Source organism: Schistocerca piceifrons, chromosome 4 (genome assembly GCF_021461385.2).
Source record: "Schistocerca piceifrons isolate TAMUIC-IGC-003096 chromosome 4, iqSchPice1.1, whole genome shotgun sequence".
In the NCBI taxonomy this organism is placed as follows: Eukaryota; Metazoa; Arthropoda; class Insecta; order Orthoptera; family Acrididae; genus Schistocerca; species Schistocerca piceifrons.
In genome coordinates this window covers 29,652,289-29,678,237 of record NC_060141.1, presented here as the reverse complement: position 1 = coordinate 29,678,237, position 25,949 = coordinate 29,652,289, and the positions used below count along the sequence as shown (strand labels likewise).

At 41.0% G+C, this 25,949-nt stretch overlaps 2 protein-coding genes across 2 annotated transcripts in view; one reads left to right on the top strand and one right to left on the bottom strand.

The window, feature by feature from the left end:
- The window catches only part of LOC124794889 (dihydropteridine reductase), a 56,856-nt gene extending 34,846 nt beyond the window's left edge, over positions 1-22,010 (top strand). Inside the window, exon 6 of the mRNA XM_047258585.1 lies at positions 20,951-22,010. Coding sequence (XP_047114541.1) covers positions 20,951-21,050 — 100 coding nt within the window. The 3' untranslated portion in view covers positions 21,051-22,010. The remainder of the gene's footprint in view (positions 1-20,950) is intronic.
- Positions 21,834-25,949, bottom strand: part of LOC124795565 (TM2 domain-containing protein CG11103) — a gene marked incomplete at its 5' end in the record, with an annotated part of 46,016 nt that continues 41,900 nt past the window's right edge. Inside the window, one exon of the mRNA XM_047259638.1 lies at positions 21,834-22,291. Coding sequence (XP_047115594.1) covers positions 22,078-22,291 — 214 coding nt within the window. The remainder of the gene's footprint in view (positions 22,292-25,949) is intronic.

Sequence of the window (25,949 nt, the reverse complement as noted above, 5' to 3'; positions counted from 1 at the left end):
AATATTTTGTTGGCATGATGTACATAGGGAGAAATGATCACCATGATAAAATAAGGGAAATCAGAGAATTATATAGGTGTTTGTTTTTTTCTGTGTACCATACGAAATTGGAATAATAGATAATTGTGAAGACGGTTCAGTGAAACCTCTGCCAGGCACTTAAATGTGATTTGCAGAGTATTCGCATAGATGCAGATGTAGAAACCACCTTGCAGTACCTTACCCCCATCTGCAGGTTTATCATGTTCTGCAGTCCCAAATTCATGCATACCATCTCCCACACTGAAACACTTGCCCTCCAGGGTCTAGGGCAACGTGCACAATGCCACATAAAAAAACTCTCCAACGAATTCATTTCCTTGGACTACCAGTATCCATCACCTGTACAAGAGCCTTCAAACATCGCCCGCAGGCGATGAACCCTGCCTCACAGACCTCCTACATTCATCATAGCTCAGAAACTTTCTCTCAGCACCATACAGAACCCAGAACCTAAATAAACCTCAAACACAGTCATGAACCTCGCCCCCAAAAAGCCTTAGTCTCACAGAAGTATCGGTCCTTTCCAAAGACTTACCATTTACACAACTTTCACTTCTCTCCTCCTCCCAGTTCATGCAGTGGAAACACTTTTCCACAACCCACCCTACCAATCAGACAGAATCCAAAACAAATGTTGAAATCTGCCTGACTTAGTTCCTCTAACCAACCATGATCCATTTCCACTGCCACTTAAATCATCACCTATTAACATTCCAGAATTTTTTAACTCAAATCTTGCATCACCATCATTGCCCAAATTCATCAACATGGAAAACAACCTTACATCTACGGAAAGAACTGCAGTCCACCACCTAGAAACTGATCCTGGCCTTACAATCCTACTGTGCACCTGCAAAGTCTCTCCGTTGTCGCGAGCCCTGTCTCACCTTATGGGGTGCATAAGGTTGGCAGGACCTGTACGTCTGTATGAGTTTTGTGGACCTGCAGTGGTAGGGTGGGGTTAGTAGTGTAGTGTAGTGTGTAGTGTGTAGTGTAGTGTAGTGTAGTGTGTGTGTGTGTGTTTTGCAGGTGATTGTCTTAATGTCTAGTTCTTGTGTAAGCTAAATGTAGTAAGAATGCTTACTATTGAAAGAGCATTGTCAGTGGAAGAGATTTTCAGTGCAGGAGGAGACTTTACGGAGCATTTGAGGCGGCAATTTAGATTGTGTTTTCTGCTTCAAGGTTTCCTCATCGTGACGCTGTATGTGATTTAATTCGCAAATTCCGACAACATGTTCAGTCAATGATTTACCACGAACTGGTAGGTCCACAAATTTAACAATATGGAAGCTTGATGACGTTTTGGACATTATGTTACAGAGTCCAACAAAATCAGTGAGTAGATTATTGCAAGAAGCCAAATCTCTCGTACGGCAGCACATAAGGCTGTAACCAAAGAATTGGGGAATTACCCATATAAAACTACTGCTGTGCAACAATTACATTGTACCAAGAATGCAAAATGAATAGCAAACTGTGAATGAATGGTTTCAGTGATTTGTTAACAAACGTGCAGTTGGTGTTTCAGATCGAATCTTTTTCACAGATGAAGCTTGGTTTCACCTACCTGGCTACATTAATTCCCAAGATTCACGAATTTGGTCACCATTGCACACAGAGAAAATTGGAGTGTTGGTTGCCATAAAGCAAGCATGAATTATGGGTCCGATCTTTTTCGATTCTGTCATTTCCGATGCCTGGTGCTCCCAGATAATTTATCCATTTATTGCCTGCTGAATGTCAGTGAGGTCAGCCAACATTTTTCCAACAAGACAATGCTACTGTTCATATGGCACACCAGTCCCTACGACTTGTAGATGAAATCTTTGTAGACAGAGTAGTTATGAAAGGTCTCTGGCCACCAACTCACTGGATCTGTCTCCGCCTGACTGATTCCTTTGGGGTGTGGCTAAAACATTTGTGTATCAAAAAACCCAAAAACAATAGATGAACTGAAGACAATGATTACTGATTGTCTGCATCCAACTGCATGTGAAACACTGGTAAAGGGGTTCACAAATAAATGTAAACTTGTTGAATTATGCCTTCAAGAAAGAGGAAAACATTTCCAGCATCTACTTTGATATTTGTGAGTTCACTGTATTTATTTGTAATTAATATAATTAATTTCATTGTTTTAATTGTAATAATGTTGAATCACATCTCCCAACGTAACTGCAACCACTAGCAGCGAATCCCAGCCCTTGATTATACGGAGACATGAATGTGCTACCAGCCTTATGCACCACGCTGCAGAGAGACTTTGTAGACACGCTGTACCTGCCAACAAAACTTCCACTACCCGTAATATTGAACTACAGGGTTTATCTGATGGAGGGACTCTGGCAGCTGTCAGATTCGTCCACCTACAAACCCTGCCACAGTTTCCCCACTCCAGAAATCCAACAGTTCTCCAGTCCTCCGTCAAACCCCTACACCCGTCCCATAATCCCCTGAGAGTCCCTCTCCGTCTCCCTCTCCCTCTCTCTATACCATTCCCAGTATTTCTACCTTTTATCTGCTTCATAAAGTACTTAAACCCAACCATCCAGGACATCCCATTCTGGCTGGTTAGTGTGTCTCCACTGAGTGTGTGTCTGCTCTTGTAGACCAACACCTTCAGCCTATTACCATTAACTTGGCCTTCTATATAAAAGACATCAACCATTTCCTCCACCAACTCTCCACAGTTCCTGTTTGTTTACCACACAGTGTGCTGCTCATTGCTGTTGATGCTACCTTCCTCTATACTAGCATCCCCTGTGTCCATGGTCTTGTCAGTTTTGAACACTGCCTTTTCCAACGACCCAATGAGTCCAAACCTAGAAACTCCTTCCTGATCACCATGATCAACTATATCCCCACCTATGATTACTTTTGCTTCGAAGGCATGAGCTATAGACAAATCAAGAGTACAGCAATGGGCATTTGCATGGCAGATTCCTAACCACCAAGAATCCCAAACTGATCACCTGGTTCAGATTCATTGACGACATATTATTGATATGGACCCAGGATGCAGACACCTCATCCACGTTCCTGCAGAACTTCAGCAATTCCTTCTCCCCCATTCACTTCAGTTGGTCCTCTTCAACTCAACAAGCCACTTTTCTTGATCTCCACCTCAAGGATGGCTACATCAGTCGCTCTGTACATATCAAACTTACCAACCACCAGCAATACTTCCACTCCAACAGCAGCCACCCATTCCATACCAAGAAGTTTGTTTCATACAGCCTAGTCACCCATGGTCATTGCATCTGCAGTGATGAGCATATATACCATAGGTCACACAGAGGCTTCACGGACCAAAATTACCTATCCAACTTTGTACAGAAACAGATCTCCCGTGCCTTGTCTTTCCAGCCATTACTGCCTTCCACATATCCACTGTCCAGCCACAAACGAGCACACTCTATGTGACTCAGTACTACTCAGGTCTGGAGCAACTGAATCACATTGTCTTCTGGAGTTTTGACTCCCTCTTGTCTTGCCCTAAAATGAAAAATATCCTACACACTAGCCTTCCCACCCCTCCTACAGTGATAATCCACCAACCACCAAACCTATGCATTGCCCTTGTCCAACTCAGCACGATTCCTGCTTCCAACTTCTTACCTCATGGCTCCCTGCAATAAACTTAGATGCATGACTTGTCCCTGCCCACCACCACCACCACCACCACCACCACCACCACAGACATCTCCTATCCCACTGAAGTCAGGGCTACCTGAAAAAGCAGTCATGTGAACTTCTAGTTAAGCTTCAACCACTGTTCTGCTATCTGTTTGGACATGACAGCAAATAAGCTGTCTGTCCACATGCGTGGCCACTTACAAACTGTGGCCAAGAGACTGCTGGATCACCCAGTTACTGGACATGGTGCCTAACACAATGTGCTTCACTGCAATGACCACATCACAACCTGCACCTTCTGTTTCCTTCATACCAATACCAGCTTTCCTGAATAGATGGGAGGGAACTCTCCCTGCAGTATATCCTACATCCCTATAACCCCTCGAGCCACGACATTTGCTAGTCCCCGTCCTCAATTTAACTGTCCCCTTCACTGCATCTACTCCACCAACACATCCCCCCTTTCCCCTTCTCTACTTCTCTGTCCCCAGCTTGTTCCTGCATGTCCCACAAGCAGCATTACATTTTTCCTCACCCCATCCTGCTATCCCATCTCATGCTCATGTCTCCTCCTCCTCACAAACCATTAATAAGTTATTTATAGAATAGAAACTGCATTGAGCCAAGAGAACAGGCAGTAGTACTAGAATTCTGTTCAAGCAGTAGACAAAAAAATATGAAGGCGTCCTTTGATATTCATTATTTAAAGTTATGAATAATAAATAATAATTATTCAAGCAATGGAAACTCCAGGTATGTATATCAACAATGTAGGAAAAGACAGATTGCTATTTACTGTAAAGAAGACACGTCAAGTTGCATTGGCACTCCGGCCCAAGATGCTGGAGTTGGTGGTTGTGTGTGCATGAAGTGTGCTTGCTTGTGTGTGTTTGTGTTAATGGTGCATGTTTGTGTTTCTTTTACTGACAAAGGCTGTGCCCCAAAGCTATATGTGAGTGTCTTTTAATTGCGCCTGTCTGCAACTTGATGCGTCTTATTTACAGTAAATGACAGTGGGTTATATTCGCAAAGGAATAATCTCTTTAGTTGTGAATAATTTATTTGTGAATAAATTTGAGTGACTTATTTGAATAATTATCTAATCAGGAAGTCCAGGATGAAATAATAGTAATTCCAGCAGAAAAATGCCCCTATTGGAGAACAAAAAAGGTGGATATGCTCCTGTTTTTCAGTGTCTCGACTGAAAAGGACACGGAGTCGACCTGGGTTGGTGAGGTGCTGTGCTAACAGAATTGGGGCATACATCCTGCTTTCTTTTGCAAATGATTTTACAGAATCTGTTTGGTAAATAATTTGATGTTTGCATTACTTGTAGTTACACATGTCAGCTTCATGATAAAGTGCCCATAATTTTGTTAATAGCCGTAGTTATTGTGATATTACACATATAAGCAAGAAATTCGAAAACGTTACGAAGAAAAATAGGGTTCGCTATGAAATTATGTTTTGTGCATATTAGACGATATATTGCTGTGTGCAAAATGCAGCTAATATTTTGAATTTTTCATTGAACTTGGGAGGGGATCAGTATCTGCCTCAGCAATCAAGAAAATGGATTTTGTATAGGGTGTTCACTTCCTATCACATGTACACGAGAATGAAATATTCGTAACATCCCCCACGTCTTGTAAACCGTTTGAGATATTGAAAAAAGATTTTGGAAAATGATAGCATGCAGAGAGGGTGTATTTTGCCATGTGGTTAACATACAGAACTTCCTTACCTATGGCTATATAGAAAAAGCTATAGTTTTTTATGCCCCCCAACCAGTACTGTAATTTTCTTAACAGTCATTGACAACTATCGAAATGAGAATTTGCTGGTATGAAAAACATGAAATTTCTTCTTATGTTAGTTACTGTAAACTGACACAAACTCATCTGCAACTTTCTCTATTGTACGAAATTAACCATATCAGATATGGGTTTCTTGTTGATATAATAATGCAATTCGTGTACATTGGTAGTGTTACTGAAGTGAATGAACAAAGTAAGAACTTAGTGGTTACTAGTGACTAAAGTCAGGTAATATTAAAGTCTCCCAAAAAGATTGTGGAGTTGCTGGACTAACTTTAAGCTTTCTGTTACACATAAGAGTGCATAATATTCCAACATATTTGTAAAGAGGCTTTTTTGCCTTTCTACACAAACTGCAATTATTGTAGCAGTGCCTTACTCGTGATTTAAAACCAACTAGATCATGTGTATTGCTTCCTGTGACCAATGGAAGCTTACAATACACTGCCAAACGAATGTGGAAGACATAGTGTTTAAAGTAACAAATTATGTTAAAAATTATTTTGAACATGATTTAGGAGGTGAAGCTTATGTGGAATCACAACAAAGTTATTTGCCAAGAACTACAGAAGAATTGATAATTTTACATTTTTTGCTGAAGAAGATTGTGATTTGAAAGTATTGCATCATTATCTTGAAACAGACAATTTTAGGATATACAAAATTCTGATATCCTCTTTGCAAGTGTGGAATGTGTTTTCTTTAGTGTGGCACAGGGCCAAATATTAAAAAATGAAACTTTCTGATGGGATGTTTGACAAAAGTTGTTCTGTAAACAAAAAGTTATTTGTTTAATGATTGACAAAGAACAGGATTTCAAATTTTTCTCTTATTCGTAACACTTTTTATTTACAGGTGATGAATAAAAGTTTTTATTTGTTATTAATAATAATTTTTATCTGTATTCACTTTTCCCATAAATTGTGCTAAGGAAAGATCTTTGCATCTGTGCACTCTGCAAATTTAGAGCGTGCGTGCGAGTAAGTGCGAGCACGTGATAAATGCACGGACACAGACAAGCGCTAACTTGATCTTGGCTTTAGGTGAGGCAGAACTGGTCATTTTCGACAATTTCTACCAGTTTATGCTAAGTGTACTTGCATTGTCTCTCTCACACCACAGCCTCGTACACACTACTCTGATGGACTTTGCACATGCTTGCCTCTAGTGTATGGTTCACAACAGCTGAACACTTGTTATCATATGATTTAAGTAGTATCATACATTTTGTAGAACTCCGTTCAGTTTTCCCTGTGTACTCCACATTGTGTGAATGAGTCTGTTTCCGCTTATGTGCATATAACCTGTGTTTTTGTTCCCAGATTTAATGGTTTTCCAGTCTTGAAATTGATAAGTTGTAAACAAAGTCACTCACTGGTGTCGTTGACACTGGAAAGAGGCGTGGTTGAAAAGGCAGACACCGAGCAAGCTGTCCGTCTCATCCTGAATTTCACTAGCACAATGATATCCCAACTTAAGACATGGAATTAATAGTCTTTGGCAGAAGCCACGGCTGAAAACACCATTACATGCCCAGATGTGGAGCTGTGGTAGAGATAGTGCAACACGGGTATGTCTCAAAAGACTGACAGTATGCATCAGCACATGGTGTGTCTGAAGCAGTGCAAGCAGGGAGCATAAACTGATGTTGGTTCTATGAGGAGGATGAGGATGAGGATCAGGAGGAGGAGGAGGAGGAGACCGGGTGAGGCTAGGCTGGCAGAGGTCTTGCTACAGACCGAGCCGTTGTTCTCGGCTGGTAGCCAGTGACCATAGTATGTAGGTATCCAGTCACATGGCAGGATCAACAGCTTGGGATGGAAATAACTCACAAATGGAGAAATGCTACCTTTCCAGGCGGCCGCTGCAAGCTAGGGATGTACTGAACTGCTAAGACAGCTGTGCAGCGAAAGGCCAACACATGGTCCCTACCTCCTGCGCGAGCAGAGCTCAGGTGGTGAACGAGGTAGTGACGTCAAAGGCTGGTACTGGTTGGTTGCGCATCTTTTAACCGTGGTGAGGATGGAGGCTGCGGTGGAGACACCGCGGTTGTTGGTCACGCAACAAGGGATGGTGCCCAGTGTAAAGAGGATGGACTTCCGGCTGTCAGTAGTGCTGTGCCACTGTGTGACAGCCAGTGGCTGCATGGTACCAGCAGCCAACGCGGGGTGGGGGCAGTTGACCAGGGTCACCCTGAGCCTGTGTCCAGTGCTGCACTTCCAGGTGTGAGCAGGAACTGGGTGCTGTTGCCAACATGGAACTGTGGAGGCAAGGGTGCAGCAATGTTGCCGGTCGGGTTCAAGGAGAGTTTGCAACGTTTGAAAGCTGAAAACGCACGCACCGGGCACTGCGAGTGCGAACCTCCAGTGTGAGGACGGACAGTGGCAGCCCTGGGGTGTGGTGCCAGGAGCGTATGAAATAACACTATTGTGGCAAGGGCTGCGATGCATTGGTGGTGGTGCAGTTGGTTATTGATTGCAATGGAGAGAAATTTTCCATGTCTGGCATAGACAGTACAGGGGCAGGATCGTGAGCGTCCTCCACATCAGGGGGAGAGGGGGGGGGGGGGGCTGGTGCCTTTGTTGTTGACGCCAACGAGTCGGGGGCACGGTGGGTTTCCCACGGTGTCCTCAGTCATAATGTGGTAAGCCACTGTTGAGAGAGCTTCAGCAGCTGGAAAGCTTGATGACCTGTCGGTAGTGGTGGTGCCATTGGGGCACTGGCAGCGTCGGTGGCAGCTGCGGCATGAGTCTACAGTGTGGTGATGAGGTTGGTGGTTGGGCTGGGTGGTGTGGGAACGGGCAAAGTATAGTCGGGTGTGAGCCTGTTGATCGAAAAACTGGTAGGGGTGCTGTGGAGCTGTAATGTAAATGTCTTGGAGTCCCACTTCAGAACCTGGAGGGGGCAAGAATAGTGGGTGCGAAGCAGGGTAGGTGGCTTTCAGTGCACAATATAATGTCTGCATGATGTGAGGTCGCTGTGAATGAATTCTCTGTGTTCGCCGAAACGCTAGGGTGGGTCAGGTCTCAAGACGGTGATGGACTTGGGGATGATGGGCAGGTGGTCAGGCTCCAGGAAGTGAACTGGGACACGGAGTGGCTGGCCTTATACAGGGTCGGCAGAAGACATCTCAAGTTTGGCCTTGTGAGGAACGCAGAGGTTGAGGAATACCAGGGGCAGGGCAGCGGTCCACATGTTGTGGCAGGCGAGAGTGGCCTTCACGGTGCAGTGGAGCAGTTCAACCGTATTGTTGGCGGAAGATGGTTGGTTGATGTCAGGTGGAGGTCTGTGCCACAGAGGTCTGTTAGCACGCAGGAAAGGGCAGATGTAAACCAGCGTCTGCAGTCCATAGCGACTCGGTGCGGACAGCTGAAACAGGCGATCTACATCTATAAGGCGGCGATGGCTACTGTGGAGGAGGTGGCTCAGATATTGGCGTTGTCTCAGGCCAGTGGGTGAGCGTCTACCACGTTGAGGAGGTTGCGGCAGTCATCAGAGGAAGGTGGAGAGCCCACAAGGTCCACTTGAAAGTGGGAAAAATTATATCTGACACCTGGGATGGTGGCGATGCGTACGTGGCAGCTGACCTTGAAATGTTGACAGACAAGGCAGGTGCTGGCCCAGGTCCTGCAGTTCCTCTGAATACCTGGCCGCATGATATGCTACATCACCAGAGTGGTAGACAAGTTCGCACTGGCTTGTGCCAGTTCATGTAACTGGGCGACTGCAGCCTTGAGGAAGGCAGCGGGCGGGAACAGGTGTGGTGAGCTGGTGGATACCAGATACTGTTGTCTGAGCTAGGACCTGCCGTATGTTGGAGGCGGAGTCTGGTAACAGCATCGAGGCAGAGGCACACGATTTCCAGGTCGTGCTCTTAGGCAATACTAATGCCTCGTAGTCCATGGACAAGGTCGCAGCGCAGCGGCAGCAGAGGCAGTCAATGACGATGGTGTCAATTCTGGCAATGTGACGTACGTCGGTAGTAAATTCGGATAGGAATAACAGCTGCCGGAATTGACGTAGGGAGTACTGGTCAAAGTCATTTGTGAGAGCAAACTTGAAGACCGTTAACTTCCACGCATTTTTCCATTATCATAAATATTAATTTCATGCCATTTTTGCTTAATGAAACGTCATTAGTGGAGAGAGAGAGGGGGGGGGGGAGGAAGAGGGAGAGGGGGATAGAGAGAGAGAGAGAGAGAGAGAGAGAGAGAGAGAGAGTGTTTTGCAGGCAAATTGCTGTTTCAATTTTTATCTTTTTATTTTTTTATTTTTTTTTTTTGTGGGGGGGGGGGGTGAAGTGTGTTTTAAACTGCAGTTGCATGATAATATTGGTAGGTGTTGGTACTGGACTTACCATATCTACAACACTCACAACCTCGGCAGGCAATTTTGCTGTAACCTTACCAAATGCTTTGTGTACTCTGTTTTGCTTTGGATTGTAAGTTGTTCGTTGTTCTCAGAGTAAGTCTTGCAGCATGAGAGGGTGTCGGCAGTCCCCAGTCTGCGCCATGTCCTCTGTCTGAAAAGCACAGAACAGCTGTAGGCTGCCAGTCTCTGCAAGAGGGAGGCAGGGCTTGTACCCCCACACCACTCCTCACACCTGGAATGGTCTAAAGCAATCTTCACATGGTCAATGCTGCTGAATGTTCAATACGTGATTGCATTGCACTCCAGCAGCAGTTGTTGGTTGTATCCGGTTTGCATATTGCAAACGGGCATAAGATTCCTAGGTTTGCTATATTAAAAGGCACCTTTCCTCCCTCGTCCATATACTAGTCATGTTGTTCTGTCTGTAGTATACATTAATAAAAGCTTCAATATCCAGGAACATACTATAATGCAAAAAGGAAAGTTCAATTTTACAATAGTCCTCTACATGAGATAAAAATTATTTCATAGCTTTCACATTTTATTAAAACCGTAATGTCGTTCTTATGTGATCGCTGTTTCTATTCAGTAGCAGAATGTTTAAAACATGAAATACAGGACAAAACAAGAAACTGCAAAATACCGTACTGCAAGTTGTCTTGTGGGTAAAATCAATTGAACAAACATATTCCTGAGAGGGAGCACCCTTATATTTACTTAACGTCATATATTAAAGACTATACTTGTATTGAGCTACTTAGAAAGTCTCGGAACTTATTAGGAAGCACAAAGGTGAGCCAAAAGAAACATAGGAAGCACAAAGGTGAGCCAAAAGAAACGGATGTCGTGAGATGAAAACCTGCAGCCCACAGACATCCCTTTAGAACTCTGTGCCTCTATTCAGTTTGCTGTCTGAACTTCTTTAATGTGCAATCTTGTCTTGTATATTGCTATCGTCTGAAGGCTTTAATCACTGATATGTTATTAATTGACATTTAATTATAACAAATTGTACCAAGAAAAATGTGTTTTTGATAGATCTTAAATGTGCCTTTGTCTTGAAATGGCATACTATCATAACCTAAGTTATGTTTTGAAAATTCTTTAACCACTAAAATGACGTGTCCCATCATATTATCACAAGAAATCACACCTTAAATGATGGGTTTTCAAGAAATTTGCTTGCTAGTGCTTTGAAACAGCATATATTCATATGAAGTAAGTTATAATATAAAGCCCATGAAATACGGGTTTCAGAATATGTCATGCTTGATGTTGCTCTGCATGTTTGGAAAGCCTCCATTGTACTTTCTCCACACTATGGAGTCAGAAACATGACACCTCAATGCCGACATTCGAATGCACTGTGTGTGTGGTGATGGCTAAAGTTCTCATTTGTTTACATTCATGGCCAACTGACATGTTACGCTGTTCTCACTATAACTGAAATACAGGGTGATTCAAAATGAATACCACAACTTTATGAATTTAAAACTCTGCAACGACAAAAGGCAGAGCTAAGCACTATCTGTCGGCGAATTAAGGGAGCTATAAAGTTTCATTTAGTTGTACATTTGTTCGCCATTTCAGCCAATAAAGTTTTTGGTCCCTTTTTCTTCGAAGGTGCCACTGTAACTGGACTACAGCGTCTGGAGATGTTAGAGAATTGGCTGTTCCCTCAGCTCGAACAAGAAGAACAACAATTCATATTTCAGCAGGATGGAGCGCCACCACATTGGCACTTATCTGTCCGTAACTACCTGAACGTCAACTACCCGAGGCGATGGATCGGCCGCCAGGCAGCCCGTGACAGAGCACGTCATCACTGGCCTCCAAGAAGCCCTGATCTTACCCCCTGCAATTTTTTCTTATGGGGGTATGTTAAGGATATGGTGTTTCGGCCACCTCTCCCAGCCACCATTGATGATTTGAAACGAGAAATAACAGCAGCTATCCAAACTGTTACGCCTGATATGCTACAGTGAGTGTGGAACGAGTTGGAGTATCGGGTTGATATTGCTCGTGCGTCTGGAGGGGGCCATATTGAACATCTCTGAACTTGTTTTTGAGTGAAAAAAACCTTTTTAAATACTCTTTGTAATGATGTATAACAGAAGGTTATATTATGTTTCTTTCATTAAATACACATTTTTAAACTTGTGGTATTCTTTTTGAATCACCCAGTATAATAGGGCTGGTTGGCTTTCAGGTAGTGTTTATAAACATTATGCAACAAACTTTCTTGAGCTCTGGTCTTCTGGTTCTGAATTTGTAGGAGTCATTAAGAGTTGGAACTATTTATGCCTCTAGTGCTTTGTATCTTATGACTGCCAACCTTACAATAACTATCTCGTATGTAATGTTGTTCATAGTCATATTATTGACCAAAGTCTTCAGTTGAGCTTTAATCAGAATGGCAGGAAAATCTGCAATGGGAAACAAGCTATAGTAGTGCCTCTTCTGCATAATATACAGTCAACCCTTGAACCATTGCAGATACGGTATTTCTTGTGTTGTATCAGCTTTGATTGGCCAGAAAACGATATCAAGTTGTATGTGGGATATGATTTTTTTAGGATATATAGCAATTTCCGAAATGCTGGTTAAGTTGGGAACTAGTAGCAAAGCCTAAACAATTTAAACACAATCATAAATATATTTGTCATGTACATGATAAACATTGAAGTAGGCCTGAGGAAGAATGGTTGCAAATATTAACAAACAATCACAACTGTCACAAAGCTTCGGTGCTTCTTTCAAAATATTTCCTGGTTTCCAAAGTGTTCATTAGGATGGGATTGACAGCACAACTGAACTTTAACTATACATTTATAGAATTTAGTCCTGCCATCCAGCCATTGGATCTGGCATCTTAAATAAACAATTGAAATTACATGTTGCCAACTGGTGTCCTGTATTCCACATATTTTTTCTAAACAAAATCATTTGTGGCTTAAGATGTAGCAGATGTATTATTTAAAGTCAGATATACTTCTTGATGTATTATTTAAAGTCAGATATACTTCTTGTCTGCTGTATATGAATACACCATATTTCCTGGACTTGTAATTGTTTTCTTACTTGTGCTAAATTGTAGATTCTGACATCAAAACTTTCAAATGTATTTATGAAACAGAAAAATAATTACCAGAGAAAATTGAGACGAATTATAATTCAGGATTTTTTTCATCAAGACGTATGGATTTTCAATGTGCTCCTGTAGTGTAAGACTTAGGTATGCACTTAACAAGTAATTTCCCACAATTTACACTCTTTTTTTTTTTCCAATGTCCCCTGAAAGCTTTTTTTTTAAAACAGGGTTTCACTGTGTTGCATCTTAGTTCCTGCTTGTAACTTCTTGTTGTTTCAAACTGCTAAATTTAAATTGTTTGTTTCTTTTGTGCGGAATGTTCCTTATGTATTTTCTGGAAGCCACTGGGATGTTGGGTTTATCAACTGGGTGGGTTTATGTATCTAGGGTTAAAAAGAAGTATTTAAGTTTGAGCTTACATTCCCACATAGTTAGCTGCAACAGGAAGAAGATATGCTTTGTTGATGTTGAATATTTAGCGATTTTGACTGAGATAAACTCACACTGCAGTGTTGTTCTTCAGCATGCAGGCCAGAAGTGTACACAGAAACACCTAAATAAAAAATCTGTGCAATACGTACATGTATTTATATATAAAAACTGACTTCAGAATTTAATTATATATCAACACAAATAAATGTGCATTTTTGGAGGCTACCATTGTCCTTTGCATAATCCAAGAGCAATTTGTAGTAATCGGCATTTGTGATTTAGGTACTGTAGCAAATATTCTAACATATTGTGTTACATCTAGTTTTCCCTTAAAGAGGGGTAGCCCTGTGTATTTTCAGCATTTATCGTAAATTAACTCCGTTTTCTGATTTGTTGACAATTATAATTAACCTCATTTTGTTTTAGGAAGTAAGTGACTTTAATCACAGGTTTTTACATTGCCTTAATAGAAATCTCATTTCATTGATTTGTTTAAATTCTTAGAGGGAATCAGCAATTTAGTGCAATAGATTAAAAGATAATCAGTAGACTTAATTAAAAGTTATTTGTTCACTACACTGCATCAACCAAAATGCAGCTTCTTGGAGTGTGAATGCTGTTCTTAAACGCAGGATAAATTGGTTGACATTCAGAAGCAGTTGGAAATCAGCCTGACTACTATCAAATGATTGGCAGCTGCTGCAGATCAGTGTGTTGGAAGAACTCCTGCAAATCAAGCATCTGTGGTACCAATACCAAAGGTACCTCAAATACTATGCTCTCCCGTGGACCCTGTCACCTCTGCAGAAAGTACAGGATCTGTCATTACTCACACACTTGACTGCAAGTGGCATGTCAATGGTAGATCTAGACATCCTGTACGGGGTGGTGAAGGACCAGAGAGAAGTCAGGTGTTGTACCAATCCCGATAACCAACAAATTTGAGGTGATGTCTTTCACTGAAACTGAAAATGAGCCAGTGGGACTCAATTCACCTGTTTTGGGGAAACCTGTTTTGTACAGTGTCAGGAGGAGGCAAACGCAAAAGGGTAGGGTCTATTAATCATATGTAGTTCACATGTTCGGCGAATGATGGTTCCCCCTGAGGAAGGTGGCAGCAAGGGACAGGAAAGGATACCAGATGCACTCAGTGTGTATGCCAGGGGGCCTGATCCAACATATTGAAGAGGCTATTCGAGCAGCCATTCAGGGAACAGGGTGCAAACCAACTGCATATTGTGGTGCACGTTGGAACAAATTACACCTGTCATCTGGGCTCCAAGGTCATTCTTGGTTAATTCCAGCAATTGATACAGAAGGTTGACAAGACCAACCTTGTGCATGGAATTTCAGTGAGGCACACAATTTTCACCATTGTCTCCAGAACTGATCGAGGCCTTTGGTTTTGAGTTGAGGGTAAGGACTGAACCAGAGACTTCAAAGGTTCTGGGTTCTGTGACAAGCTAGACTGCAACTTCCTGGACTTGCACCATAGTGCTGAGTTGAGAAAGGGGGTCCCCCTAAATGGGTCAGGTGTGAACTACACATCAGAGGTAGCTGACTCTGTGTACAGTGTGGGATTTACCCAAGGACTTTTTAGATTAGGCAACTCTTCATCCAATCCAGATTACGATAGCTGTAGGAAACTCTGAGGCATCAGACTTTAATCATCCAGTAGTTAATTGGGAAAATTATAGTTTTATTCATGGTGAGCATTATAAGACATCCTGTGAAACGTTATTACTAAATGCCTTCTCTGAAAACGACCTAAAACGGATAGTTCGGAACACCACTCGCGATGGAAATACATTGGATGTAATGACTACAAAGAGACCTGACCTCTTTGAGGATGTTCACATCAAAACTGGTATCAGTGACCACGATGAAGTTGTGGCAACAATGATTACCAAAGTACAGAGGACAGTTAAAACAAGCAGAAAAATATATAGGCTCAGTGAACTACATAACAAATCAGTATTGTCATATCTCAATGAGGAACTTGAGACTTTCAGCACTGGACAGACGTGTACCCAGTAGAACAGTCCATCATGGGAGGGACCCTCCGTTGCATACAGTCACTGTAAAGAAAGTTCTTAAGAAACAGGGACTACTGCATAATAGGCATAAAACAAAGCATTTGACTATAAATGGAGACATGCTGAATGAAATGTGTTTGGCTGGCAAGAGAGCAATGCATGATGCCTTCAATTACTACTATAAAAGAATATTTTCAAGTGATACTTAACAAAACCCGAAGCAATTTTGGTCGTATGTAAAAGCTATTAATGGTACCAGGGTTAGTGTCCAGTCGCTAGCGAATGAGACAGGAACTGAAATTGAGGTTAGAAAACCAAAAGCTTAAATGTGTAACTCTGTTTTCAGATGTTCCTTTACAAAGGAAAACTCAGGAGACTTGCCCAAATTTAATCCTAGCAACACTGAAAAGATAATGAAGCAAGTGTTAACATCAGTGATGTTGAGAAACAGCTAACATTGTTAAAACTGAAGAGAGCTCCGGGGCCTGATGGAATCCTTGTCAGATTCTATATTGAATTGTAACTATAATCTTATCATAGAACCCTGGAACAGAAGACCGTGCCCAGTTCTTAGAAAACAGCACAGGTCACCTCTGTCTATGAGAAGGGCAGTACAAGTGATCCACAAAACTACCGCCCAGTATTCTTGACACTGATTTGTTGTAGAACTTTAGAACATATTCTGAGCTCAAACATAATGAGGTATCTTGAACAGAATACCTCCTCCAAGCCAACCAGCATGGATTTCAAAAACTTCAATCATGTGAAACCCAACTTGCACTTTTCTCACATGACATAGTGAAAACTTTTGATCAAGGCAATGAGGTAGATGCAGGATTTCTTGATTTTCAAAAAGCATTTGACTCATTACCACAATTACACTTATTGTCAAAAGTACAATCATATGGGGTGTCAAGTGAAATTTGTGACTGGATTGAGGACTCTTTGTTAGGGAGGGCACTGCATGTTTTCTTGGGTGGAGAGTCATCGTCAGATGTCCAGGTGTGCCCTAGGGAAGTGTGTTGGGACCCTTGCTGTTCATATTGTATATTAATGACCTTACGGACAATATTAATAGTAAAATCAGGCTTTTTGCAGGTGATGCAGTTATCTATAATGAAGTATTATCTGAAAGAAGCTGCATAAATATTCAGTCAGATCTTGATAAGATTTCAAAGTGGTGCAAAGATTGGCAACGTGCTTTAAATGTTCAGAAATGTAAAATTGTGAATTTCATAAAATACAAGAACATGGTATCCCATGACTATAATATCAATAAGTTATTGTTGGAATCAGCCAACTTGTAAAAATACTTGGGTGCAACGCTTTTAAGGGATATGAAGTGGAATGATCACATAGGCTCAATTGTGGGTAAAGCAGGTGGTAGACTTTGGTTTATTGGTAGAATACTGGGGAAGTGCAGTCAGCCTATGGAGGAGATTGCTTACAAATTACCTAGTGCAACCAGTTCTAGGATATTTCTCAAGTGTGTGGGACCCTACCATATAGGATGAACATGGTATACTGAATGCATACAGAGAATGGCAGTATGAATGGTCACAGGTATGTTCATTCTGTGGGAGTGTGTCACAGAGATACTGAAGGAACTGAACTGGAAGTCTCTTGGAAACAGGTGTAAACTATCCCGACAAAGTCTGTTAGCAAAGTTTGAAGAACAGGCTTTAAATGATGACTCCAGGCATGTACTACAATCCTCTGTATACCATTCAAATAGGGATTGTGAGGATAAGATTAGAATAATTACATCACACACAGGGGGATTCAAACAATAATTCTTCCTGCACTCCATATGTGAATGGAGTGGGAAGAAACCCTAATACTGTATGTGGTACAATGGGATGTGCGCTCTGCCATGCATCTAATGTTGGTTTTTGTAGTCACAAAGTTTTGTACAGTGGTAGGAGAGAATGTAATGAGCAACATATTAAAAATCCTTACTGATTGGGTGTGAGCGTGACGATGGACAGCATTTAAAGGCCAGTTTTTCTTTTATGTTTTTCTGGAATATCTCAAAAACTGCAGCTTCAAGCAAATTACTGTGTTGAAGGGAATGGAAAAATCACAGACTGTTTTAATGGTATAAAACTGATGTTCATTGTTAGCTGAAGTGGGTTAAGAACAAATATTAATCTCTGTACCTCATGTGCGTGCAATAGAACCATATTATGTGATAAATTGTGTATCTGGAGGGGTGGAAAGGTGGGGGAGGAGGTTAGAAGCGTGAGGTAAGGTAGGTCGCCGAGTTGTGATCATACACTTCCCTCTTTCGTAGGTCTGTAAAATGATGATCGAAGAGGCAATTCCCCATTCTCTTTATCCTACTAAGTCAGAAAAAGAAACCTCAGGCTATTTCACAAAGTTATAGTGGCCTTCTGTCAGCTCGCCTTGTGAATCACTTGCAACGTAGTGTACACACACTCCCAGTGTGGTAGTTATTTTCCATAAAGTGTCAACACTAAATTAAATACATTAAAGAGTTGTTAGGTGCAGTTAGTGTTATAATACAAGAAAAACGTATGCACAAATTCTGCATCAGTCACCGCACACTGTTCTACACTGTTAGAGGGTAAATTGATTCTCATTCATCCTTTACGGCAGCTGTAATGTTCTTCTGAGGACGATGTCCTACAACAGTGGTTCCCAACAGGTGGTCCGCGGACCCCCAGGGGTCCGCAAGAGGCTATTAGAATAAAAAATATATTAAATATATTTCGTATGCTAACAGATTTTTTTGTTTTGGCCACTCAATATTTTTTCAATAATGAATATGTCAGTGTTTTTTCTAAGTACCAAAAATAGAAAAAGTATAAAAAGACTCTTAATTTGGCTTTTTTAGGTACTTGATACTGTGATATGACAAGGTACCAATCATGCTCGATGAGGGGGGGTCCTCGAGAAAATTTTGTTGGGAACCCCTGTCCTACACCATGAACACGGCTTGCTTTTCAGTTTAGAGACCGACTGGATCTCCCCAGCATTTCCTGTCCAGTTCTCTCACATGGGTATACAAAGTAATTTCAATGAACTCATGTTTACGTAGTGGAGTTATTTTCAGATTATTCGGTGAGTACTTATTTGCAGTTGTTCAGTGAGCTTTGTGCCTCTTCAGATGTTGGGAGAGGTGAGGTCGAGAGGCTTATGACATCCCTCATGCTGTGAAAAGTATTCCAGACATTAATAGTGGGGACAATGAAACAGACATAGTTCAATACATGTTGACAGCATGTTACACATGGGGCAGAATTTTCAGTGTGGTAGACAGTTGGTAGCTCTAGTAGCACAGGTAGAGTATCCCGTATGAAATCATGATAACGTGCTCCATTGAGTGTAGGTGGAAGAACATGGTGCTCAATCAATACATCACCAACAATGCCTGCCCAAACTTTCACAGAAAATCTGTGTTGATGACGTGAATGCACAATTGCGTGCGGATTCTCGTCAGCCCACACATGTTGATAGTGAAAATTTACAATTTGATCACGTTGGAATGAAGCTTCATCCGTACTTACTGACGAAACTAAAATGAGCTCTAACATGGAAATTAAGCACTTCCAGACACATGTCCACATAACATCTTTTCTTTATTTGTGTGTGAGGAATGTTTCCTGAAAGTTTGTGTGTGTGTGTAATTTAAAAACAAGGATGATGTGACTTACCATACGAAAGCGCTGGCAGGTCGATAGAAACACAGACACATACATACACACAAAATTCAAGCTTTCGCAACAAACTGTTGCCTCATCAGGAAAGAGGGAAAGACGAAAGGAAGTGGGTTTTAAGGGAGAGGGTAAGGAGTCATTCCAATCCCGGGAGCGGAAAGACTTACCTTAGGGGGAAAAAAGGACGGGTATACACTCGCGCGCGCACACACACACACACACACACACACACACACACACACACACACACACACATCCATCCACACATATACAGACACAAGCAGACATATCAGCTTGTGTCTGTATATGTGTGGATGGATATATGTATGTGTGTGTGTGTGTGTGTGAGTGTGAGTGTGAGTGTGAGTGTGTGTGAGAGTGTATACCCGTCCTTTTTTCCCCCTAAGGTAAGTCTTTCCGCTCCCGGGATTGGAATGACTCCTTACCCTCTCCCTTAAAACCCACTTCCTTTCGTCTTTCCCTCTCCTTCCCTCTTTCCTGATGAGGCAACAGTTTGTTGCGAAAGCTTGAATTTTGTCTGTATGTATGTGTCTGTCTGTGTTTCTATCGACCTGCCAGCGCTTTCGTATGGTAAGTCACATCATCCTTGTTTTTAAATATATTTTTCCCGCGTGGAATGTTTCCCTCTACCCGTCCCTTTTCCCCCCTAAGGTAAGTCTTTCCGCTCCCGGGATTGGAATGACTCCTTACCCTCTCCCTTAAAACCCACACCCTTTCGTCTTTCCCTCTCCTTCCCTCTTTCCTGATGAAGCAACTGTGGGTTGCGAAAGCTTGAAATTTGTGTGTGTGTGTGTGTCTGTCTGTCTACCAGCGCTTTCTCGTTTGGTAAGTCACAGCATCTTTATTTAATATATATTACCGACCTGACACCAAAATATATACATATCTCAGTCTCTGAATTTTTAATATATGTGGTGAATAATCTACAGGAAAACTGTTTCTTATAGTTTCATTCTGTAACTGTTGCATTCCATCTACTCTATCTCAGATCCTGGGTCCACTCTTGGGACACAGTGTAACTTCTTTACTCCTTACAGTGTCATGTCACGAACACCAGACAGAATTATGCCTTCGGGGCATGGCTCTGCCTTTTACAAATTAAAATTCGGTGTTTAGCAAAATCTAAAATTTACCAAGCTTGTCTGCCTTATTGCTATTTATAGAATGCGAAGGGGAAGAATGTTTTTACTCTGTGTATGCCTCCAGCTGATTTCTCAGTCAATATGTAATTTAAGAAAACTTTGCTAGTGAACTATTACATCTAAATGTCAGAAAAAAGAAGTATACATTCATCTGCAGCATGGTTGCAAAGCCTGTGATATGCAGAACGTGTGTGTGTGTGTGTGTGTGTGTGTGTGTGTGTGTGTGTGTGTGTACAGCTGACATAAAGGCCTTAATGGCTGAAAGCTATGATTGTGTGAATCTTTTTATTGTGCCTATCACGGCTCAGCATCTCTCTCGACTTTGTATGATGATGCCACTTGTATTCGTAAATTCTGTATAAATGTGCGTACAGTTGGTGAAAATAATGTGGAGATTTTATGGGCTATATCCAGGTTAGTATGAAAATTAGAAAGTATGTAAAACAGTTCTCAATATAATTGTATTGCATGTTTGAATATATGAAAATACTTTCTAATTTCTGTATAGTGTCTCAGAAGTAAATGTAACGTGACACATGACTTTAGTAAATTATAGAAATAACACCTACATGAAGTACAATGTTGTCAGGAATGCTTTTCCAGCCTTCTCATGCACACTGTAATAGAGAAAAACTGATATTACCTGCAATAAAAACTTAAAATCTGCTTTAATATATTCCAGGATGTTCTATCGCTGGGCATGTGGTGAAGAAAGACCAGAAAATGGAAGCCTCATTCAGCTTGTCACTAAGAATTTCAAAACTGATTTACAGACTGTCTGAATGATAACTACACATTTACAAATGGGTCCAACATAAGAAGAATCTCAGATACATTTTTCTGTCTTAGGGTTTATTGCTTCAAACATGCTTGGTATTTACTTTTGACAGTTGCTGTACGCGTTTGAGAAGTGTTGTATTTAAAAACCTTAATCCTGTTCTATGTACCCATCAGGTGGCAATACAATTATAAAATCACAGTAAGGATGGTGAATAAGCTCGAGTAGACGCTGTTGTGGAAAAAAGTTTTGTACTTAGCTTCTTGTTATACTGTTCAATTACTATTTGTTGTGTGTATCACCCTTATAAACTGGAGTAAAATTGTAGGAAAGAAATTAAAATTCCAACTATGTTGAAGATAAATTACATTAGTATGGGTGCTTTAGTCTTGCAATGTCTCAAATTTAAAAGTCACCACCTGAACTGTGGGTAAAGATGTTATTTCTGCTTAGTAGTAACTTGTGAAATATGATAAATTTGTCACAGCAGATTCCAGTTGAAAAAAAAATTAAAAGCAACAAGACAATTTCTGTGATATGACCTACTATATTTGAAATATTTTTTATTAGCTGTAAAATTGATTTCACTGCAATCGAGAAGCAAAGGAAAAGGTTTTTTTTTTTTAACTTGTGCTTCCACATTCCTTAATTTGAACCTTGCAGTAATGGACAGGGTTAAGTGATGTGTTCCTACATATTATGTTGGTACTATTAATAGTTTATTATTGTGCAATATTTTAAAGAATAGCTCACATTTTGTATAATTTTGATAAAAAACTTTATTTTTGTATAAGCATTTACATAGTTTTTATGTACTCCATCTTGAAAGTACAGTTTATTTCTTCGTATATACAGTTAAAGATACCTGTACATCAGTCCAAATAAATATATTTGTGCTGTATCATTTATCACAGGTTACTGTACATGTTATTAGATTTGGAAAATAAAATATATTTTGGTGGCATTCAAAATGTGTTACGTAATGTTAATGTATAGATGACACAGCAGCTAAAGAAATGCACTTGAAGTGGTTAAACATATGGATTCCAATTACTTCCATCTTCTGGTTGAAGTTGATTAGTGACTAAAAGAATTATATCTACAATCCACCATATTCCAACACCTCCAAGTGTCAGCAACTTTCCAACTGCTGTTCCAGTCTGACCAAGACAAAACCTATCCATTCCCAAAAACCCCAAGAGGATGCTGTAGATCAAGGTAGTTGCAAAATAATGACCACTGTACCTGGAAAAAATGACAATGTTTAATGTAGTCACAAAACCACTTTACACACATTACATGTTTAAGATAATTCTGTTGACTGTCAAATAGTTATCTGTAAAATCTAAGTTGAAATATGGAATCTGACAATACCCACATTTTGTAAACCCTCTCCTCAGAGATTGCTTTTCCCCAGAATCTTTTTCAACAAATTCTCATTTTACATAAGGCAGAGCCTCAATTAGTCACTTGTGCACACATACTTTCCATTTTCTCATATTCTGCAAATCACCCCAAGTGCCATGACTCATTTCAGTCGAAGATTTTCAAATCTATAGTTATGAGAGTATACATTATGATAATCTAAACAGTACATGAAAAATATGGCCATAGGCCAATCCTATTACAGTGTGTACATGAAACCTACAAATCGGTTTATATCTTGAATACTGCACAATTCCTATGCTTAGAAACCTGGAAAACACACATGATCTATGGTGGAGTGGAAGTCAGGACAGTGGCCAATTAATGTTTCAGTATCAGTGAAACCAACGTGTACTGAAGAGCCAAAGAAACTGGTAGACCTCCCTAACATGTTGGGCCCCCACGGGCATGCAGAAGTGCCGCAATATGATGTGGCATAGACCGTAGTAGTGCTGGAGGAAATTGGCACCATGAACCCCGCAGGGCTGTCCATAAATCCAGAGGGGTGGATATCTCTTCTGAACAGCATGTTGCAAGGCATCCCAGATATGCTCAATAATGTTCATGTCTGGGGAGTTTGGTGGCCAGTAGAAGTGTTTAATCTCAGAAGAGTCTTCCTGGAGCCACTCTGTAGCAATTCTGGACGTGTGGGGTGTTGCATTGTCCTGCTGGAATTTCCCAAATCCGTTGGAATGCACAATGGACATGAATGGACACAGACGATCAGTGAGGATACTTACATGTGTGTCACCTGTCAAGAGTTGTATCACAGGTCCCATACCACTAACTGCACATCATCACGGAGCCTCCGCCAGCATGAACAGTCCCTTGCTGACATGCAAGGTCCATGGATTCGTGAGGTTGTCTCTATACACTTGATACAATTTGAAACAAGATTTGTCCGACCAGGCAACATGTTTCCAATTATCAACAGCCCAATTTCAGTGTTGACAGGTCCAAGCGAGACATAAAGCTTTGTGTTAAGTAGTCATCAAGGGTACAATGAATGGGCCTTTGGCTACAAAAGGCCATATCAATGACGTTTCATTGAGTCATTCGCGTGCTGACACTTGTTGATGGTCCAGCACTGAAATCTGCAACAATTTGCAGAAGGGTTGCACTTGAGTCATGTTGAATGATTCTCCTCAGTCATCGTTGGTCCTGTTCTTGCAGGATCTTTTTCAAGACACAGCGATAAAAATTTGATGTTTTACCAGATTCCTGACATTCACAGTACGCTCGTAAAATGGTCGTATGGGAAAATCCCCACTTCATCACTACCTCGGAGATGCTGTGTCCCATAGCTCGTGTGCTGAATATAACACCATGTTCAAACTCACTTAAATCCCAATAACCTGCCATTGCAGCAGCAGCAACCAACCTAACAACTGTGCCAGACACTTGTTGTCTTATATGGGCGTTGTCTGCCACAGCACCATATTCTGCCTATTTACATATCTCTGTATCGGAATACACATGCCTTTACCAGTTTCTTTGGTGCTTCAGTGTTTATATTAGTAGCTTAGAAGGTTTGTCAAGAATGAACATGGCTGAGTGAGGTTTCATGTCCCAGTTGGGGCTTTTTTTTATGCTTTGAATTAATATGGTGCTACTATAAATAAGACAAAATTAAAGGAGCACAGACATAACTTGGGTTCTCGAAAGGACACGAGCTGTGGCTCCATCAACACCTATCATATCTAAAGATCTTCAATAATACCTGCATCTGGTGAGGAATATATACACAAAACATTGCTTGTCAGCCATGACGTCACAGGCAAATGAAGGATACCTTAAGTCATCGTGGAAGGAGGAGATTAGTGTTTAACGTCCCATCGACAACGAGGTCAGTAGAGACGGAGCGCAAGCTCGGGTGAGGGAAGGATGGGGAAGGAAATCGGCCATGCCCTTTCAAAGGAACCATCCCGGCATTTGCCTGAAGCGATTTAGGGAAATCACGGAAAACCTAAATCAGGATGGCCGGAGACGGGACTGAACCGTCGTCCTCCCGAATGCGAGTCCAGTGTGCTAACTACTGGGCCATCGTGGAAGGTCACACCATAGTCGTTCATGGTCTCTGACACGGGAACCTTGCTTAGAAACTTGATCGTTGCCAGAATTCAAAATCCAACAATTCGCACAAGCTGTCAGCACTGTACAAGAGACTAGAGAGTATACAGAATGGGAACTCAGCTGAAACCCATGTGGCAAAATTTAGGGTGAATGCACAAAGTCTGTCATATTGAAACTGAGTAAATACCTGTGTTTGAAGTGAAAGGCGAATGGATATGTTTTGTCTTTTATTAATTGTGCATTTTAGCTGCTGGGCTCATCTTACAAGGAAACAGCTGTTTAATGTACTGTAAAGGTTAGAAAGATGATGAGCAGTAGTAAGACAAAAGATGACACAGGAAAGCAAGTAGCGATTCGCATGAAGTGGCTGATAACAGTACATGAGAAAAACGAATTTTTCGATTTTCTTGCTGTAAACAATAAAAGCCCACTTAACAGAAAAAATACTGTAAATAAATGAAGCAAACTAACATCAACTACTAGAGTTAGTTTTTCAGCAGAGGCTCTTTTCCTTTAAAAACTTAAAAAGATTTGTTTCGTATTTGCACGTCTTCTTCACTACTGTGACTCTGATTCGATTCTGGGGAAAATAATTGGCATATAAAATTGTGTCTCCCCCCCCCCTTATAGCTTCATATCACACCTTGATGATGAAGTGTGTATTATTGTGATATGGGTCACAGTTGCTGTGACACTCAATTCCCAAATACTCTGCAGTATAAAATTTGAAGGGTTTGCTATTTGGTTCGTTTTAGATGATACATTGGTGTATAGTAAATGTAGCTAATACACCTTAATTGTTTTTAAAGATGGAAGGAAAGCCACATGTCACTGCAGTGTGGAGAAAATAAAAGTTAAAGTATTTTATTTGAGCATACCATGCACAAGTAGGTTGCAACTCACAAGGGGATCGCACCTACTTGTCATCGCCAACTTCAACCAAATTTATGGGATATGCAAGGCTTGGTCAGAAAACTTTAGAATTGCACATAATTTTTGAGGACGCAATTATAAGCTGCACACAAGACTTCGAACACAAAATTAGGTGCTTGCTTTATTTTATACTTGATGATTTACACTTTCAGGGATGATATCATAAAAACAGGGAAAGCAATCATTTTCTTGGCATGTTACGCATATTATAAAATGCTGCATTTTTACAGTTACAAGGCTGTTTTAAAGTTTATGTAGAAAAACAAACTCAGCTCTTAAATTCATAAAAGGTTCTCCCTTACTGCACAGTTTGGCAGTAATCCATATGCAACACATCGTGCCGGCAAACATCGGCGAAGATAGTCCAGTGATGTGCAGCAGAATGTATTTTGATGAAGTCTACTCAGGATGTGTTTTTAGAAGTTTTGAAGGTTCCTGGTCAAATTCTTTACCTGGTGACAAAAACAGATAT